Source organism: Sphaeramia orbicularis, chromosome 3 (assembly GCF_902148855.1).
Source record: "Sphaeramia orbicularis chromosome 3, fSphaOr1.1, whole genome shotgun sequence".
NCBI lineage: Eukaryota > Metazoa > Chordata > Actinopteri > Kurtiformes > Apogonidae > Sphaeramia > Sphaeramia orbicularis.
Genome location: NC_043959.1, coordinates 2,759,908 through 2,781,887, shown reverse-complemented (window position 1 = coordinate 2,781,887; position 21,980 = coordinate 2,759,908). Strand labels below are relative to the sequence as shown.

Here is a 21,980-nt window from a genome sequence, read left to right as displayed (position 1 = left end):
CTGTCACAGTAAATATACAATGAATATTTCTTTTGATGTTTTTTTTTTTCCTGATGGAAACTTCAAACCAAACTGCTATTTTTTTGGTTTATTAAATTATTCTTAAAAGACATAAGAAGACAAGAATGTCTTATAATACAAAACAAGCCACACCAAGACACATATTTTTCTGATGTTGTGATGAACAGAATACAGTCAGAGTTTGAACCTTCACTAAGTCCATTGTTTGCGGTTTTAGACTTTTCTTTGTGGTCTGAACATGACAAAATACTTGAGTATGAGTAAAAACATTTAAGTAAAACAAAAAATATTGACCCATTCAAAGTGTTTTAGGTGAGAATGTGAACAAAACAAACCATTACAGCAAAAGGAAAATGTATATCATGCTAAATATAATTATCATGATAATTATTGTTTCATAGCCCAGCCCTCATTGATAATCTGTCTAATATTTTAATTTTTTTTGTAAGAGAGTCAATATTTTCTGATTCCAGCTTTTTAGATGTGAATATTCTCTGGTTTCTTTCCTTCATGTGTGTCATTAAAGGTCTTGTTGTCATTTACAAACATCAATGTGTACTTTAGGAAACACCAATGGACCATTTTCTGATATTTTATCAGTTAATTGTGACAATAATCCTCAGCTCTATCGAATATCCACTTCTGAATATCTAAGATGATGAGAACCTCCAGTGTTAACTTTAAATTACAGTAAGGCTAAAGACGTTCATTTTGTCTTCTGGTTTATGCAAATATACTATTTTCTTTTGTGCAGACCAGGTATAGTTTTTAGATGTTACCTGCTTGACAGTTTCGACTGTGACTCCAGTCTTCCTCAGAAGCATCATCTGACGTGCTGCTGACGTGTCACGTGCTCATGTCGGATGACGCTTCTGAGGAAGACTGGAGTCACAGTCGAAACTGTCAAGCAGGTAACATCTAAAAACTATACCTGGTCTGAACAAAAGAAAATAGTATATTTGTTTAAATTACAGTGTTTTTCTGTGTCAGTCTTACCTCTTGCTGTGTTCCCTCCTGCCTTCTGGATTCACCAGATGGTCAAAGTGACACGAACAGGTGATTTGTTTATTTTTAAAGCTTCGTTTCACAATGATTAACCAGTGGTTACATGAGGTAATTTAGTTTGTGATGATTAAACACAGTTCACCAGTTCACACTGGTGTCAATACATTGGTGCAATTAAGTTTTATTACACATTGAACTTCGTGACATCAGTGGGAGGAACCAAGCAATGTCTGAAAAAAAAACAACAACAAAAAAACCCAGTAAGACAGAAAATCATTTATAAAACAGTACTGTGCAAGGTCTTAGGACCCCTTTATCTTTTTACAAAGTTGCAATGGCCAGACATATGTTTCTCAATCTTTTTTCAGATATAAGAAGAAAACACAGGGTATATAAAGTATTAAAAATAAATAAATCTCAACTTAACAGCTTCTCCAGGTTGATGTCAGTATTCAGTTTGACCTCCATTCCTGTAGCAAAAAGTAGCTCAAGAAAAGTCAGAGTGGAATAAAACCTGGAGTGAAATAACAGAAAATGTATTTAATAAATCTAAAACTGAATAAATCATATAGACCACAGGTGTCAAACATGCGGCCCGGGGCCCAGATCTGTCCCGCCAAAGGTTCCATTCCGGCCCTGCAGGATGAAAGTGTATAAATGAACCTGAACAGTCCAGGTTGTCCAAATCACTTTGGTTCAGGTTCCACATACAGACCAATGTGATCTACAGAAAAAAGAACACAATAACCCATAAATAATGACAACCACAAATTTTCTTTGTGAAAAATCATGTAGAAAAAAATGGAAGTGAAAAAAATAACATTACACTGTGAAAATATTTACATTTACAAAACTATTCTTTCACAATAAAATGCAAATAAATACATAAATAAAAACAAAGATAAACAACCTGAAATGTGCAATTTGAACAATATTCTGCCTGTTCCTAAATGTTTGGTGCATTTATGGATCCACTGTGATAGAATATTGTAGAAATTGTTCAAATTTTAGTTCCAAACTCCAAAATTTTAACAATATTCTGCCTGTTCCCAAATGTTTACGGAACACTGTGTGTAATGCACATGTATAAATAATAAGTTGAGGCATAATATTGTTAAAATTGCACTAATTTTTCAAATGAAATTTCTGTTTTTTCAGGTTTTTCACATCTTTTTCATAAAATGTAATTATTTTCATAATTCAGTTGGGGGTTTTTTGTACTACAACAAAAAGAAAACTTGGATTTGTCATTATTTATAGGTTATTAAGTCATTATTTTACTGGTCTGGCCCACTGCAGATCAAACTGGGCTGAATATGGACCGTACTAAAAGGTTAAAGACATGTTAATGTTAATTACAAACGCAGGTCACACTAAATACGGGACATTCTTTAGTTGCTATTTTCACGTGAAACATTTCTTTCTCTTCATATTTCCTGTATTTTCAGATTGTATACACTGAGGTGTGGATTATGATGACTTTGCCAAAACAACAAACCTAATGGTGGCCTAAGCCTTTTTAATGTACTGTATAGTATGATTTTTTTTTTCACATTTCAGACAAGACGAAGATGACGAAGATGACACCGCAAGTGGCAAGAGGTTTTTTGCTCAGATAAAGCAGTGCAGCTCTTTAAAAGTGTATGTATTAATATGAAAATCTAATGATTTAACTACAAGTAAATGTTTTGCTCTGTAAAAAAAAATGACAGAAATTGCATCTGAAATGCAGATGAGTAAAGAGTTTTTCAGTCATTTTTTTTGTCAGTTTGTTGTTTGTTGAGAAGCTTCTGGACATCCACTGCTCTGGGGTCGTCCCTCTGTACATCCACCCCTTGGTTATGGTTCTACCAACACAAATATAGACATATAATATATAATATGCAACATTGTCACTAAGTTAAGTATCATTTGTATTGTGAGCATATTTGTACACACAGCACTCCTTCACTAACTTTCACGTACCCATTCCAAACAGTCAACCCTCTGGTTTGGGTTCAACCTGATTCTTCCTGAACCACAGTTATTAAAGATACACTCCATCCACGATCACGACCTCTAATGATAACAGACTGTAAGAACTGTGTTAATTAATGTTAAATCTGTCTGTGGAGGTGTGTTCTGTTCTAAATGATCATACATTCTAGAAAAGGTTCCTGTCAGATACACCAAAGGTTTGCGTTCATCACTTGGATTAACATCAGAGTATGAAGCAGAACAATACAGTTCCTCTGGTTTTCAGACGTCTCTTCTAAGGTTATTATCGTTAACGAAAAACTAACGAAATGATGAAAACTAGAATTGAAAAAACATTTTCGTCAGCTGAAATAAAAAAAAAACTATAATTAAAAGAAAAAAAAAATTATCGCTAACTCAAACTGTATTGTGTGCTTATAAAACTAACTAAGAAGAAGAAGAGAAAAGAGACCACTGAACTACAACTAAACTACAACTCAACTACAACTCAACTACAACTAAGCATTTTGAAAAAAAAAAAAGAAAACTAATAAAAACTAGAAAAGCACTCAGAGTGCAGATCTCCACCAAGGCAGATCACTGCCCCCCCCCCCCCCCCCCCCCCCAAATCACCACCAAAATGTAATCATTTGTTCCTTTTGCCAGTATCAACATTTCCTGAAATTTTCATCCAAATCCATCCATAACTTTTTGAGTTATCTTGCACACAGACAGACAGACAGACAGACAGACAGACAGACAGACAGACAGACAGACAGACCAATGCTGGCAGAAACAGAACCTCCTTGGCAGAGGTAACTATCAAACCTGCTCTAAAAAGAAATTAAAACAAACTGAATTAGAGAAAAAAAAAAAAAAGAGTCACAACTACAAAACTAAACCATAATGAAAGACCAAAACTATTGTACCCTTGGTCTCTTCATATCCATTCTCAGATGCTTGTACAGTCTGTATCATTTTCCATCTGTGGGATATTTCCAGTAATGTTTTTACTTTGATGAAACCCCCTTTTCCCTCTTTCCTAACTCTCTCTCTCTCTCTCTCTCTTATGGAAACATGGAAATATAGAGTGTAGGCGAAGGGTTTCTGTGCTTTATGTGAGTTGTGTTGCGTCATCACTAGTGTAGTCACTGGGCTCAAAGTATCTATTCCATGTGTTTAATACCAACGAAAACCCTCACCATGTACTTTGACTGGTTGCATAACACACATAGATGTGTGGCATTTGTCCTTTTCTCAAGTGTTAGATGTTGATATGTTAATTCATAAGCCTCAAAGTGCACCCTGGACCTTTTTCATGAACTTACAAGGATAACAAAAATGTTGTTTTCTGCACAGGCAGAACACAAGTTGTTTGTGAGGAACACCACCGCAGTCCCAGCAACACAACATCCTTAAATCTGTGCTGCTCATAAATACCAACCAGCAGCTTCTTCCTTCAAAGGCCTTCTAATTACGGGGCACTGGCTGTGTGGATAATTCACAGCAGACCTCAGAACCCTGGAAAGCAAACATGGAGGGGAGTTTGGTCATTTCTGAACACGTGCAGATGCTGTATCCAGTCTGCATGGGTGCACTGTTCCACACCCACTGTGGGGTCTGATTCCTGGACACAGCGTGGACTTCCCCAGCATCCAAACAATGCTCCAACATCTGGGCCTTTTACATCAACTAAGTCTGAAGATCAGTGACAATGCAATGTTTAATCCCGTAAACCACAAATGCAAAAATTACATTGAAGATATTAACACTCAGTGGTGTCAAAATCATTTCAATTCAGGTTCCACATACACTCTAAAAATGATAAGTTGGCTCAACGTAAAAAATTGAGGCAACAATTTCCATTAATCTTTTTCAGTTATTTCAACTTGGTATCTTGCTTAAATGCCACCAGACTTCTCTAGTTCGGTAAACTCTATTACTTTAGTACAAACAACAGGATTTACTTTTTACTCTACAAGCTTAATTAAGTTGAACCAACTTCATTTTAATTGTGTAAAAACTACTCCATTTAGTTAAACTGACTTATTGTTTTACTTTTATTCTACTCAAAAATGTCCAGACAAGTTTTACCTTCATTTTTTCAGTTGGCCGAACTTATTTCTGTACATTAGAACAGCTTCCACACAGAAAGTCCAGTTCTATGATCATGCTGCTAACTTACCTATGCTTCTTAAATGCTAGATCTGTCTGCACGCTAACATCTCAGTTGTACATAATGCTCTTGTCCCCATGCTATTACAAGTAGCAATTTCTATTAGTCAAGTGGTAAAGAATTTATTAACCAATGTAAGTGTAATTAATACTAAACAGTTTAGTCGTGGTTTGTCCTGGGGCTCTGACTCCTGGTGCAGTTCTATAAAAATACACAAATAAACACACAAAGGCCAATAAACATCAGCATGCACACATTAACTCCAAATTAACACCAACACTACAACGCTGCTGAAGCCCTGCACAAAAAATAACACATTTACAACAATATACCCAATACCCACAATGCAATGCAGCAAACACACCACAATATAAACTACAATTTTAAATGAGAAAGGAGTAAAATGTGCACATTCAGTCCTTGAATAATTCAAACTACTGTTGCAGAAACAAAGCTAAATTCTATCCAGCCTTAAAGTTTAGTCCAGTTCGGTGTAAAATCAGGTTTCTCTTTTTTTTCTTTCTGTGTTTCCCTCCATTCCTTGTGGTGGGCGTGGCCTGTCAGTTAAACATGTGCAGGTACGTCAGCTTTGAACTCAGCTTTTAGAGGAAGATTACAAGAGTTTGAAGTTGTACTAACTTAACCCATAAAGACCCAAACATCCATCACCGACCAAAACCATCTACTGATCTAAACTGCTTAATACCTGTTGATCCACTCATCCTATCAATACATGTAAATAATTGGTGTAAAATACAGTTTATCATCTTTTCATGTTCATCAGATATGACCCATTTGGATGTTCAGAAGCTCCGTAGTGAACGTGGAAACACTGTCATCTTCAACAACATTGATTCACCAGTAAAACCCATGGAGTTTGATCAATGTCAGTGGATGGAAATGCTTGGATTATGTTCAGTTAATGCTACATTTTACAATAAAAGTCACTTTTTCTGCAGTTTCCTCTGTTTTTGATATAATAACCCTCAACTCTAATCTGAGCTTTTATGTACATATTCATGATCAGTAAATTAAAAATAGAAAAATGCATGATTTATACTGATAAAATAGAAAATACAGAGGATAACATTGTAAATAAATGCTGATAAATCACTTGAGAAAGGGTAAATATAGAGAAAATTTCCTTTGCGAAGTGACATAAAAGTAGCACTGGGTCTTTCTGGGTTAATATACTAAGTTACTAAGTTAAGACTGTTTCCTTTATTTTTCATTTAGACCAACTTAATAAAATAACTTATCAACTGATGCAATGTGTACATGTAACAAACTTATTTTTTAAGCAGAAAAAGCTCTTGATTTTAAGCTGAACTTACAAACCCCATGAATCATTTCTTAGAGTGGGCACATCAGATCTGTACTCAGCTTTTAAAGGGAGCTTACAAGACTTTTAAGTTGTACTAACTTAATCTACTTCTTTGTTAAGTTAAAGGCAGAAATGTCTGTTCAAAATGAATATGTTATTAAGTTAAGTCTGTTTTCCTTGTTTTTCCTTTAGACCAACGTAATAAAATAACTTATCAACTGATTTAAATGTGTACATGGAACAAACTGAATTTTTTAAGCAGAAAAAGCTCTTGATTTTAAGCTTAACTTACTAACCCCATGAATCATTTTTTAGAGTGCAGTCCAATTAGATTTCAAGTGCGTCAGACCAGTAAAATATCATTAAAATAACCTATAAATAATGACAACCCCAAATTTTCTTTTTTTTTTTTTGGTGTAAAAAAAGGAAAATTACATGAAAATATTTACATTACCAAACTATACTTTTACAAAAAAAATGTGAATAACCTGAACAAAAATGAACAAATGGAAATGTGTCAAGAAAAGTAAATGCAATTTGACCAATATTCTGCCTGTTACTAAATCTTTTGTGCGATTGTAACGCACATGTGTAAATTATAAACTGATAAACCGAGGCAGAATATTGTTAAAATTGCACTTGTTTTTCTTAACACTATTCAAGTTGTTCATGTTATTCAGATTTTTAAGGGAACTTTGTCGATGTAAACCTGATCATAATAGAATTTTACCTTTTTCTCTGTTATTATTGTACTGGTCCGGCCCACTGCAGATCCAACTGGGCTGAATGAGGAGCTGAACTAAAACGAGTTGGACAGCCCTGCCTGAAGCGCTCGTTGCAGCTCTAGACCAAGTCTCAGCATATTTTCTGAAAAAAAAGAACATGCTCTTGCAACAATTTTGTACCTTAAACACAAACTCTTTATTTGAGAAGGCACAACACAATCCATCAAGAATGTTGTAACACAGATTAGTGTTCCACAATGAAGTCCTCGAGTGCTGCCTGCAGTCTTATCTGTCAAAGTATTACATCTCAACAAATATCTTTGCCGTAAACAAGAATAGAATAGATACGCTGCTTTATTTCAAAACTTTATATAAACAAGAATACATATTTAGGTGTTCTAGATATGGAGCTCACAGTATTTATTTACTTCCAATAATACACTGTACATTTTTTTACGATTATACTCTCTGTGCAAAACAGCACAGTAGGCTTTGCATTTAAACCAAGTCACAACCTTTAGCGCTGGGACGGTAAAGAATTGTGCAAAGTCTGCTCGCCTTATAAGCTAAAATAGGAAAGGAGAGTTTACATATGTAAACATTCATTGGTATTCTGGAAACATTCATCTGAAATGTCAGAGAAGAGCGTGCTGCTCTGGTTTGCTCAGGTTTGAAACTTTGGGTTCTTCAGGCCACTGCGTCAGGGACACCCTGTGAACTGCAGGACCGCCGTGTAAAGACTATCCCAAAGCCCCTTTTTCAACCAAATCAAACTGAAAAGACCATAAATAATGAAACAGTCCATCCCAGTCTCCAGGTAAATGTGCTTTCCCAGTCTCTGTCCCTGCTGAACTTTAGTTTCCAGCCGGACAGAGAGAGCGTGCTAACATTTCTGCACTATAATTCAACATGAAACAGAAATATTTAGAACCTAACATCCGACAGTTGTGGTTCTGGTTCTACCTGACTCATGTGGAAAGCCACTGTTTTACACACAAACAGAATGTTTGATGAACCAGCTATAAATGACATTTACTAGGACAAGTAGCCATCACATGTTTCATAATGAGCTAAAATGATTGTTAACGGGGCTCATTACTATTGGAAAAATGTTATTGTAATTTCTCTGTCAAAGTAACTACAGTTTTATGGTGTGCATGACTGTTCCAATAGTCTGCACCAAATAAGACTGTGGGTGTCTCTATGTGCAAATCACTGCATCACAGTTCTATTGTCTACTTTGACTTAATATGTATTGCATTTACCGTAGTAGACAAACTGACGTGCTTTAAAAGGTTTTAACTACTCCACTTTCTCAGAGAACATTACAACCATAACTTTTGTTTCTTTAATGTATTATCTCTCACCCACTTTATGACATTTACATGACACAAATATATTCTCTTACAGTACTACTGGCAGGATATAACCTCTGAGTTTGAATATGACCATGAGTTTTTGAAATCATATGTCCCAGGATAAGTGGGTTTTTTGCTCGTACCACACACGTCTTTCCAGAACAATGTTTCTAAACATGTAACCTGGTCCTGGAGAAACATGTGCATAACCTACAGACTGGACAGTACAGAACCAGTTATCCCTTACATTAAGACAAATAAGAGGAAGAACTGCCATGTGAAAATAAAAAAACAACTACACGTATTTAGGAACACTGAACATCTGACTGAGACCCATTTGGCCCAGACGTAAAAACACAGGGCCCTTTTAGTTCATAATACACTATTGTGGCGCAAATTGCAACATGAGACGCAATTAACCAGATTATTAAAAACCAAGTGGCATACTGGGTAACTGGGACTGTCAGGGGCCTGGGGGGTTCAGGTTCAGAGAAATAACACAGACATATCGAACCAAAAAACACCTGTACGACCAGTAGGGCTGCAACTAACCCTGAGTTTTATTATCATTTTATGAGATTATTATTATTATTTTCTCCATTAATCATTAGTTGTTTGGTCTGTGCATTGATATTCAGTTTAAGTTAAAGTTAAAGTAGGAAAGAAACCAAAAAAAGAATTCAGGCTTAACAGACCGTTTCTGCAAACCATCAAAATTGGTGTTTAATATACTAATCTGTAACCAAATGATGAATTACAGATCTACAACTAATGTTTATTTTCATTGCTTGTCAACCCGTTGACTATTTTGTCAATTAATCAATTAGTTTTTTGTTCAATAAAAGCGTAGAAAATGCTGCTAAAATGTTTCTCGAAGCACAAAACAACGTCTTCAAACGTCAGGTTTGGTTTGACAACAAGAAGAAATTCAAATTTCACTGTCATTAAGGAGGTAAGGCAGCAGAAAGGATTTCAGAGCAGAAATCAGACACTTTTGAGGTTTTTCATGACTCAAACCAATCAGTGAAGATCAAAAATAGTTGTAAATTTAGTCAAGTCATTGCAGAAACTAAGGATTATTTTCACTGGACATCTATCATTAATCTGTCTATTTTCTCAATTAAATTGTCAAGTCTGTTAAATATCAGAGAATGCTACCAAAATGTTTCCCAAATCACAAAATGATGTGTTTGGCTGAAAACAAGAGCAGATTTAGGAAATTTAAGACGCAGGAATCAGGTTATATTGATGGTTTCATGATCGACTGCCAGAATAATTGGAGATCAACAACTAATCTGTTTTTTTTTTTTTTTCTCAATATTGCAATTAAAGATCTTTCTTCGTTTGGTCTGTAAAATGTTCTTTGGTGTTACATGTCATTAAAGTTCATCAATATTCAGTTATAGAGGAGGAAACAAACAGCAGCCAATAGAAAAATGTCTAGATTTAAGACACTTCTGGTCTTATTAACCCATAAAGATTCAAACAGCTAAAGGTGACCAACATCATCTACTGATTTAAAAATATATAATAACTCCTGAACCACTGATCCTATCAATATGCTGAAATGTTTCAGGTAAAATGTCGTTTGTCATCTTTTCATGGTCATCAGATATGACCTATTTAGATCTTCAGACGCTCCCTAGTTACCGTAGAAACCCCCTGGATTTCAGACAGCCTGTTCTACCCCCCCCCCCATAATGTCAGATCATCAGATTTTTTGTCACAAATATAGAACTTCATGCACTCAATATTTAAGTTTCTCGCATCATTTTTAAAGATTTGTTTTAAATGTATGATTCCACATTTCAATCTCAAGAATATTTTGGTTTATTTTGCAAATATGTGATAAAGAATAATTTAGCATAATTTGAGAGAATATTTTCTTTTTTTTTTTTTTCATTCATTTAACCCATGAAGACCCAAACAGCCACTGTCAACCGACACCATCTAATGATGTGAATGTTTAAAACCTGTTGATCCACTAATCCTATCAATACATGCCAATAATTGATGTAAAATACAGTTTGTCATGTTTTCACAGTCATCAGATATGACCCATTTGGACATTCAGACGCTCTGTAATGAATGTGGAAATACCGTCATCTTCTACAGCTTTGATTCACCAGTAAAACCCATGGAGTTGGATCAATGACAGTGGATGGACACACCGGGGTTATGTTCAGTTAATGACATTTTTTCAGGAAAAACTCACTTTTTCTACAGTTTTCTCTGTTTTGATATAATAACCTTTGAATTTACTCTGTGCTTTAATGGACACCTACATGATCAGTGAATTAAATATAGGAAAATACCTGATTTTCACCCAAAAAAGCAAAACTACAGAAGAAAACAAGAGCATATTTAGGAAATTTCAGACGCAGAAATCAGATAATATTGATGATTTCACGATCGACTGCCAGAATAGTTGGAGATCAACAACTAATCTGTTTTTTTCTTTTTTTTTTAATTTTATTTTGTTTTATTGCAATTAGAGATCTGTCTTTGTTTGGTGTGTAAAATGTACTGTGGTGTCACATGTCATTATAGTTCACCAATATTCAGTTATAGAGGAGGAGTTTTTCAGGTTTTCTGGAAAAACTCACTTTTTCTACAAAAAAGGCAAAATGACAGAAGATAATATTATAATAAATGGGGATAAATCGCTTCAGAAAGGTAAAATAGAGGGAAATGCATGTCGGAGCAGTCCTGGGTCTTTCTGGGTGAAGTTCCTCCTGTCAGAACCATGTGTGCTGGACAGTTGGAGCTCTACTGGGCACAGGTTCATGTAGAAATGTTTGGAAATAACTGTGATCAAACCCTTTACGTTCTCCCACCCTGCAGGCAGTGCCTCTGTCTGCACAGCAGGGACCCCAGCTGTAGAGGCTGGACCGGCTCTGGAACCGGCTCTGGAACCGGCTCTGGAACCGGCTCTAGAACTTCATGTATTCGTTCTTGAGTCTGCTCAGTCTCGTCCCGTGGCTGCGGATGATCAGGGACAGCAGCTCGTGTTTGTCTTTGAGTCCCAGGGAAATGTCCAGAGTCTCCTTCAGGACGTCCCGTGTGTGGACGATCATGTTGAGGAAGTCGTCGCTGAGCCGGTGCTCCTCCTTCAGCTCCGTCTCCTGGCTCTGCTTGAACTTCACCTCCAGCTCCAGCAGGGACTTCTCCGAGCTGGTGAACGCCTCTCCGATCTGCGTGGTCTCCCTGCGCAGGTATTTCCCGTAGCTGTCCTCTCCGTCCAGGTCGTAGGAGATGCTTTTCCCGATGCCCTCCAGGACCCGGGCCGAGTCCTCGATCTGCCTTTTGATGATGGTGAAATCATCCCGGATCACAGAGTCCTGGTCCTCGTCCAGACCGCATTTCCTCTCGTCGGTCATTTTAAAAAGCATCTGACACTTCTCCGGGTCGTCGTTGTCCTCGTAGTCTCCGTCCGGCACGAAGTAATGATGGAAAGTGCCGTTGGACATCTCCGGGTGTAAAGGTCCGCGGAAAAACGCACCACACGCCGGCACTGACACCATCCAAAAACACAGGAACAAGTGAAGAAGAAAAGCCATCACACCCACTGGTCCAAAAAAAAAAAAAAAAAAAAAGCCCAAACAAACACAAATTCTACTCTTCTAGACGTGTGAACACAAGCAGAAGCCGCTCTGACGCACAAACGCGAACATTTCAGCTCTGGTTTTGGAGTTTTACGCAGTTCCTTTACGCTTGTGTTGTCGCTCTTCCTCAACCCCCTCCTCTCCCTCCAGGCTGATTAAAGTGTTTAATAAGTATCTCCGGTGCTCTTCGCCTCCATCACCTCCAGAAAACACCAAAAACTATGGAGTGAAACTTGCTCTCAGTTGTAGTCCGCGTCTTCACCGTGCGCCTCGAACGCAACATCTGGATGTGTGCAGCGGCGCGCTCGGCTTTTTGGCTAATAATAAACCCCGTGCTCCTCTCAGATTACAGCCCCTCCGTCACTTAAAGGCTGCATTCAGTCTGGACCAGGCTGACCCGTGGGGCCAGGCTGTGAAAGGCTCCCACAAACCTACAACACCGACGCACTGGTAACGAGCATTACTGACACCAGTTGGCGCACATGCGTTAAAAGCCAACAGTTGAAAACATTTATGAAAGCTCTGAGCTGCTCATCAGTGACCTCAGATAGTACTGTTTCAGTTCCAGACCTGCAGGCTTCTCTTTTTTCCTTTGAACTTTTTTTTTAATTATTATTATTTTATTAGATCATGACTCTGGCAGCAGGGACTGAGTCAAGTAACACATTATAAAAGTTTTGTGGTGTTGTTGCACTTGAAGTGGTTCTTACATAACACTGGAGCCACAGGAAAACACATTAAAAGTCCTGTTTCCTAAATATGAAATAAAAAGAATATTTGTAACAACTGTGAGTGTGATGTGGTCCATATTTCATTGTAAGAGCGGATAAGTTATTATAAGTTATACTTCTTCTCACTCCTTTTCGAATATGTATTATATGTCTTATGTTTAAGTGTTTTGTTTGTTTGTTTTCTTCTGTTTGACATTCATGTTCAAAATAAATACATCAATCAATCAATCAGTCAATCAAGTTGAGTTTACTTAAAAACAATCTGAGGTAACTCGTTGCCTTAAAAAGCTTAAGTAATGAGTCATGAAAACTTGAGTGTATTAAACTGAAATGCTTGATTTGAATGGAATTACTATTTTAAGTACAACACACTAAACGCCAAGTTAACTGAACTTAAAATTTGTTGCAATGTTAATTGCTTTGTATAATCATTAGACTGAATATCATCAGTTCATTGGACTCAAATCCAAGTAAATGTAAATTAAAATCTTTTGCAACATAAAGAGCTTTGTATAATTATTAAATTCATTATGTTGTAACGTGGATGGAAACTGGGCAGGAAGTTAGTTCAATGCAATTTGTCAGTACAGGAAGTGCTTTTAATTAGTGATGTGACGTTCACGAACAAATCAAACCTTTTGAACGGCTCTGTGAAATGAACGATGGGAACTGAATCTTTGTAAAGAGCCGTTCATTTTTTTAAATTTTTTTTTTAAGGAGGGAGTGTCCGATTGCCTTTCAGTTTAGCATCACTGGGGAGGCACTGGGCAGGAGGAGAATGTTCCAGCAGAAAAAAAAGAGTGCACTGAGCATGTCTGATGGCAAGAAGTTCGCAAAAAACAACAGTTTGAAGTGTGGGGTGAGCATACTGGAGGAGGCGGAGCTGGAAGACTGGAGGAGGCGGAGCTGGAAGACTGGAGGAGGCGGAGCTGGAAGACTGGAGGAGGCGGAGCTGGAAGACTGGAGGAGGCGGAGCTGGAAGACTGGAGGAGGAGGAGCTGGAAGACTGGAGGAGGCGGAGCTGGAAGACTGGAGGAGGCGGAGCTGGAAGACTGGAGGAGGAGGAGCTGGAAGACTGGAGGAGGCGGAGCTGGAAGACTGGAGGAGGAGGAGCTGGAAGACTGGAGGAGGCGGAGCTGGAAGACTGGAGGAGGCGGAGCTGGTAGACTGGTCGAAACCGGAGAAAAGTTTGAGAGTGAGTGAGCACCTGTGAGTAATGAGCCAAAGAAAAAGGAGGAGGATTTGGATGAACTTTTCAGAAAGAAAAGATGGACATGACACTGGCAATATTTGCAAAAAACATATATCTTTCAAGTCTGGGTCAACGAATAATTTGCACTGACATCTGAAAACTCAGCAGCGACTGTCCTGGTGGAACAGACTGTTCTAGTTCTGAGAATGTCACTACAGTTCAGGTATTTCAGTAACTGCACTGATTCATCACTGTTGTGTTTTGTGCAGTTTTTTCCGTATGTTTACACACATTTATTGTTCTTGTTTTGAGGAGAATAAAATGTTATTTCATCAGAAAATGTTTATTTTCTTCTTCATTTTTATTCTACACACTAGTCCACATAATGTACTTTGATGTTTTTGGTCCAGTTCCATCATTTGTCTAATGTCACCTCTCATGTCATGGATTTAACCCACACATTTGAACTAACGATTCTTTTTTACGGTAAAATAATATTTACTGCCGCGCCAATTAAACACCTTTAAAATGGAATGTCAAACATCACATGTAGCCTATTTAGTCATTCAAACATTGGTGTTTCAAAATAATGTAAAAAACATAAAAGAGTTAGTCTGTTGAACGACTCTTTTCAGTGAACAACTCCTGATTGAACGACTCCCTTCAAAGAGACAAAAGTCCCATCACTGATAATTAATAAATTCATTATATTATAGTGTGGATAGGTGCTGGGCAGGAAGTTAGCTCAATGCAATTTGTCAGTACAGGAAGTGCTTTTAATTCAGCAAGGCTTAAAGTTTTATATTGCTCAAGAATACCATTGGATGAACAGTAAACCCATAGTTGTTCCTGTGGCTGTGACTCCTGGTGCATTTGTACAAAAATACACAAACTAACCCAAAAAGGTCAATAAACACTGACATGCACACATTCAGTCCAAATGAACACTAACAGCACAACCCACTGAACCCTGCACAGAAAAACAACACATTTACAACGACAGGAACAATACCCACAATGCACTGCACAGATACAAAGGTGTGGTCAGGACTAAAACTGAATCTTAAATCTATTCAACTGAAACTGTTTCATACTTTCAACTATGTCTACAAATTAGTAGAATATACTGAACATTTTATAGGAATGGAGTAAAACTGAAATCACGTAAGTACATTGTAATTAAAGCATTTTAGTAAAAACAAAATCCGGGCTTATAGTGTGGAGTTGACGTAGGAGAGACTGAGGATGATGGGAACTAGAGCTGCAGCCATCAATAATTCTGTAATCGATTAATCTATTACGTTCTTTGATTCAATTTGATTAAATTAATATATGATTAATAGGTTAAAATGTGTAAAAGTCATGTTTGAAAATAACAGACAACTTGTCCTGTATTCTAGAATCAGGTGAAACAACAACCACAAAAAGTATAAAAGTAAAAGGATACATAAAAAATATCTATATAGAAATAAAAACAACAAAAACAACAGAATAAATGTATATATAAAATATCTCAAACGACAAAATGCTGTCCATTGCAAAGGGCATTCCATTAAAAAATTAATCAATAAATAAAAATAATTTTAAAAATGTGTCTGAAAAAACTGTTGCATTATACAGTTTCCAATCAAGACATTTTTTTTAATGTCAAAAAGCTAAAACTGTCAAATTCCTGGGTCTCAGGAGGATTTTATCTTCATGAAATGGGTCATAACTAATATTAGAGTATGATAAAATGCAATTTAGTGCATTAAAAATGTTTTTATTTCATAGTTTTCACACAGTATATCACTTTCTGATGATGATTTTTAAATAAATGTTTCTTTGCTTCAAAACTTAAATGCACGGTGTCCAGCTGAGTGAACATTTTTGTAACTCCACGAAAAATAGGTTCATAAAAAAAATAAATAAATCAATTGCATTGTTTTTTTCATGCCTAAAGAGGAATAAAAACACTCAAGAAAAAAATATTGACTAAGGTTCTCATAATTCATGCATGAAAGGGTTAATAACCACATTTGGGTGGGAAATGTGAATACTTTAGAAGCTGTATGGGATCATCTGGACAGAGAAAGAGAGGGAGAAAAAAGATATATAGTTAGAGATAGAGATGATATGAGACTATAAAATATAGAATATAGTCTAGAAATGTCTAGAAAAGTCCAGTTTAGTCTAAAACAGGAGTAGATCTGAAGGATGCACATGACAACACGACTTAAAAACATTACAGATGTAGAAGAAACAAAGATCACACAAAAAGTTTGACTTGTAGAAGTCGTTCAGTTCTGATTTCTTTCCCGTTCATACACTGTGCACACAATTATTTGGTCAGTTATTTTTGAGGATTCATTTTATTATTGAACAACTATAGTCAAGTCAAGAAACCTCCAACCTGAATATTTAAGGAAGAAAAGTGTGATTTTGTCTTTCTCAGGAGAATATCAACTACTAATGTGCAGAATTATTATGAAACTAAATGAAAAAGGAACATTTCCACATCTCACTTCTTTATTTTCATCTGTTAAAGTGACTCAAAATTCAATATAACTCAGAATTTCCAAATAAACCTTTCTGACATTTCAAATGCATTCTGTGACCAGTGTGTCCGCTCTTCTTTTCAGTGTCAGTCCAAACCCGTCTGTTCACGGAGTCGGTCAGTTTATTCATCAGTTGTCGACCACATCTTCTCACACACAGTTCAGAAGTCGACTGTTCTCCTTCCAAATGGAAACACAGGCTCTCAGCTGGGTTTAGATCAGATGAGGAAGGCCCATGGCATTAGTCAAACACACAGGTGTCAAACATGTGGCCTGGGGGCCAAATCTGGCCCACCAAAGGGTCCAGTCTGGCCCTGGGATGAATTTGCAAAATGCAAAAATTACACCAAGATATTAATAATCCTTTTAGTTCAGGTTCCACATTCAGACCAGTTCAATCTCAAATGGGCAGGACCAGTTAAATACTACCATAATAACATAGAAATAATGACAACTCCAAATGTTTCTGTTTGTAAATGTCAATATTTTCATGTATTTACACTAAAACAAAGTATAATTTTGCAAAATAAATGTGAATAACCTGAACAAATATGAACAACCTGAAATGTCTGAAGAGAAGTCAGTACAGTTTTAACAATATTCTGTCTGTTATTAAATGTTTTGTGTGTTTGTAGATCCACTGTGATCTGTACGTTATAATGTACATGTGGAAATGATGAACTGAGGCAGAATATTGTTAAAACTACACTTATTTTTTCAGTTTGTTCATGTTATTGACATCTTTTGAAAGGATAGTTTGTAGATGTAAACCTTTTTATAATGTAAATTTACTTTTTTCACTCGGCGCACTGCAGATTAAATTTAGCTGAATGTGGAACTGAACTAACATGAGTCTGACAGCCCTGTTCTAACATCTTTAAGGCCTTTACTGGACACACAGTGGATACTACGCTGTATGTGATGGAGCATTGTCCTGCATAAAATTCACATACCAGTGGGTTCATGGGAGATTCACACTTTAAATTTTTTGCTATTAATTTAAATTTTTTCTTCAATTTGCAACAAAAATGTGATAACCTGGTGTCCATGCTACAATAGTTTAACTATTTCAAGAGCATTTTATCCATCTGAAAAGTACTTTATAAGTTTTGACTTGTTACTGGTAGTTAAACCTCTTTTAATTTTATTTATTTTACCAATTTTACTGAAAGAAAGAAGCTGCATAATAATTCTGTACAACTTAATATAAGGTGTTAATCATTTTAGGACACACCCTCTCTTATTTACAAGTAAATATCACCCGACAATGATTAATTCTAATAAGAAATTTAATTTATATAGTTCATAGTTGGAAAGTATGCATAAAAATGATGATATGGTCAAAATATTACTTTACCCAATAATAGTACACACAGTCTATTTCCTGTGCTTTCTTAATCGAGGAACTGAGAAATAAATATGTATGTTAACCCTGCTAAAGGCCTGTTTCCGTACACATGTACGTTTGCATAGAAAACATCCTTTAAATACTGCGAATCCAGAGGAAAAAAGCAAAGCTGAAGTAGTGCAAATGACTTTTTGTGCTTGGAAGAGGTGGAGAAGTCCATGTGTTGCTAAAATGTCACAGTGAATAAGTGCAAAGGAGACTGAAACATGTAAGGGCCAGATCCGACGGAAACAGCCACAGACCAGCACCGAGTGAAACGCTGCCCACACTCCTGTTCCACACAGACTCTGACCACGTCTGAAACTGCATCCAGTGGTGTCCAGGGGAAAAAACTACAAGCAGCGTCAGGTTTTAGTCTAAATGTCTCGACATCATTTACTCAATCAACAGCTCACATTATATGATACAACAGGAAACAGATGCAGGTGAAGTCTGAAAGCAGGATGACAGTGGGATGGACACGTACAGTTAGATTTACTGAAAGATGAATGGTTTTAATCTCTTAAATAAAAATCTGTTAAAGCTGCAGTGCTTGATCAGATTAAAGCATTAGAGTTAGAACCCCCCCCCCCCAAAAAAAAAAACAAAACAAAAAACCAACCAACCAACCAACCAACCAACCCATACTTACTTTCAGCATATTTGTAATGTAAAAAAAAAAAAAACAACCAACCAACCAACCAACCAACCAACCAACCAACCAACAACCCATAATTACTTTCAGCATATTTGTAATGTAAAAAAAAACAAAAAAAACAACCAACCAACCAACCAACCACCCATAATTACTTTCAGCATATTTGTAATGTAAAAAAAACCCCCAAAAAACCCCAAAAAACAACCAACCAACAACCCATACTTACTTTCAGTATATTTGTAATGTAAAAAAAAACAAAAAAAAAACCCCCAAAAAAACAACCAACCAACCAACCAACCACCCATAATTACTTTCAGCATATTTGTAATGTAAAAAAAAACAAAAAAAACAACCAACCAACCAACCAACCAACCAACCACCCATAATTACTTTCAGCATATTTGTAATGTAAAAAAAAACCCCAAAAAACCCCAAAAAACAACCAACCAACAACCCATACTTACTTTCAGTATATTTGTAATGTAAGTGATGTGAGGACATGAAACATCTGTGTTTTACGCTGTAGAACATCTACACTCAGGCAGATTTCCGTTCACTCAGAGGCGTTTTCAGACACATCCAGGGTCAAGTACATGATTGACAGATGTCCTTTCCCATCACTGATCCGATTCGTTCAGATGTGACATGAAGCAAAGTGTTTTCATGTTTCCATAAAAGCATGAAGCACCATCAGATGAATGTATGTATTGTTGCTGCAGAAGGAAGGGACAGGCTGTACCTTCAGAATCTGGTGTTTCCTCCTCTGCTGTTGGCTCCTGCAGATTTAATATCACATACATCACTGTGTTGTTGTTGTTGCTGTTCCAAGCCCTGACTACAGGTGTGAGTCTAACCACCGGCTGTGAACACATGGAACAGAAAGAGGTGATTTACTGACATAAAATCCACAGAACCTAAATGAACCCATAAAGACCCGGTGCTACTTTTGTGTCAGCTCCCAAATGAACTTTTCTCTCCAGTTAACGATTTATCACCATTTATTATAATATTATCCTCTTTATTTTCCATTTTTTCCACTGTAAATCATATATGTTCCTATATTTAATTCACTGATCATGTAGATGTTCATTAAAGATCAGGCTAAATTCAAAGGTTATTATATCAAAACAGAGAAAAACAACAAAAAATGTGACTTTTTCAGTAAATCTCTCATTAACTGAACATAAACCAAGTGTCTCCATTTACTGTCATTGATCCAACTCCATGGGTTTTACTGGTGAATCACTGTTGTAGAAGATGACGGTGTTTCCACATTCACCACGGAGCCTCTGAATGTCCAAATGGGTCATATCTGATGACCGTGAAAAGAAGAAAAACTGCATTTTAAACCAATTACTGACATGTATTGATACGATTAGTGGATCAACAGGTATTAAACAGTTTAGATCAGTTGCTGGTTCTGGTTGATGGTGGATGTTTGGGTCTTTATAGGTTAAATTACCCAAACAACTTTGTTAAAAAACAAAGAATAAATAGAAAAATTCAAAATGAAGAGTGTCAAATAGTTGCTGCTTTGACTCTCTTTTTCCTACGTAGCCTTTACATATGGTTTAACCATGTGGGAATGATGTTACACATGTGTAAAGAGTCAAACTGTCACTTTAACTTACAGAAGACAAGCCACGTTATAAAAAATACAGGGAAGAACAAACACATAATGATCATGATTTTAAAAAAAAATCATATCTAAAAGTCAGTGTTGTGGTCATTCAAACCACAATGATAGAAGGAAATGGGAGAGTACGATAGTGACGACACCGACACAGAGCGCACACACGAACGGCACTGACGATGAAAACATGAGCGTTACACTGCTCTGAAAATTAAAGACAGATGTGACTCTGAAATAGTGTCAACAACAACAGATGAAAACATGATAAACCTCCACTACGTATACAACCAATATGAACTTCAGTGTTTTAGTTAGTTTTGTATTTTACTGTCATTGTTCAGGTTTTAATATTTTACTGAATCAACCTCAATCATTTTATCATTCTTGTGTATTTTACTCATGTATGTTGTGTTTTACTCACCTTCATGTGCGGATCATGTGATTTTCTGTAGAAATTCAATATAACAGACCTCCAGTAGGACTTTTTCTTATTCTGTTTGTTCTCTGAATAAAACTGGTCTGTTGTTTTTCAACCCCAGATGTTTTTCATTTATTTGTTACTTCCTTGTAATTAATATGACTTAACATCCTGAGACCCAGGAATGTCAGCAAAGTACCAGCTTTTTTGGTTTTTATTAAATCACTGCCTATATTGGAAACATCCTGATGCAACAGTTTTTTCAGATGCAGTTTTCAAAATTTTTATAGAATGTCCTCTGTGGTGGACAGTTTTCTTTTTTCTTCTTTTTTTCTATAAAGTTGTGAAACTCTTGTCCACAGACGTGGACAGAAAACCCACAGCTGGGCCTTAGGAGGTTAATAAGACTGTACTTTCAGAGGAGGCTGAGGTCCTTTAACGTCTGCAGGATGATGCTGAGCATGTTCTGCTGGTCTGTGGTGGTCTGTGCGGTCTGTGGTGGTCTGTGTGGTGTGTGGTGGTCTGTGCGGTCTGTGCGGTCTGTGCGGTCTGTGGTGGTCTGTGTGGTCTGTGGTGGTCTGTGGGGTCTGTGCGGTCTGTGGTGGTCTGTGCGGTCTGTGGTGGTCTGTGGTGGTCTGTGTGGTCTTGTTTGCTGTTGTGTGCTGGGGCAGCAGGTTGGGGGTTGCAGACTCCAGCAGACTCACCAAACTGGAAAGCCAGTGATGTTGTGGGTGTGGAATGGGACTGTCTGATGGCAGTGTTAGAGAGGGGGCCGTTGTCCAAACTACAGGCATCCTGGACCATGACTACCACCCACCAAGGTTATTATCGTTAGTGAAAACTAACGAAATGACGAAAACTAGAATTGTGAAAACATTTTTGTTAACTGAAATAAATAAAAACTATAATTAAAAGAAAAAAAAAAAGATAACTAACTGAAACTGTACTGTGTGTTTACAAAACTAATTAAAACGGATAAAAATTCTGGATAAAATTCCCTTCGTTTTCGTCTTTGTCAATGTCGGATTGATACAAAATCGATTTATTTCCCTCAAACAATTTTAGCTGCTGGCACCATAAGATATTTAAGGGTCCGTCACTTGTGTTCACTTGTGGTTTCCAGTCGTCTTCTGGTCCCCACTCTACCTGGAAACATGGAGACTAAAGCAGCAGAGTCCTGTCTGGGATTTATTTGAATACGACGACAGAGAAGAAGAGAAAAGATATTTAAAAAAAAAAAACTAAAACTAAGCA

The 21,980-nt window shown here is 36.8% G+C and overlaps 1 protein-coding gene across 1 annotated transcript; it reads right to left on the bottom strand.

Annotated features, from left to right (window-relative positions):
* Window positions 1-11,033: 11,033 nt before the first annotated feature.
* On the bottom strand, window positions 11,034-12,654 carry fibinb (fin bud initiation factor b). The gene has a single exon (XM_030127633.1). The coding sequence runs from the start codon at window positions 12,123-12,125 to the stop codon at window positions 11,499-11,501; it is 627 nt and encodes a 208-aa protein (XP_029983493.1). The 5' UTR covers window positions 12,126-12,654; the 3' UTR covers window positions 11,034-11,498.
* Window positions 12,655-21,980: the final 9,326 nt, after the last annotated feature.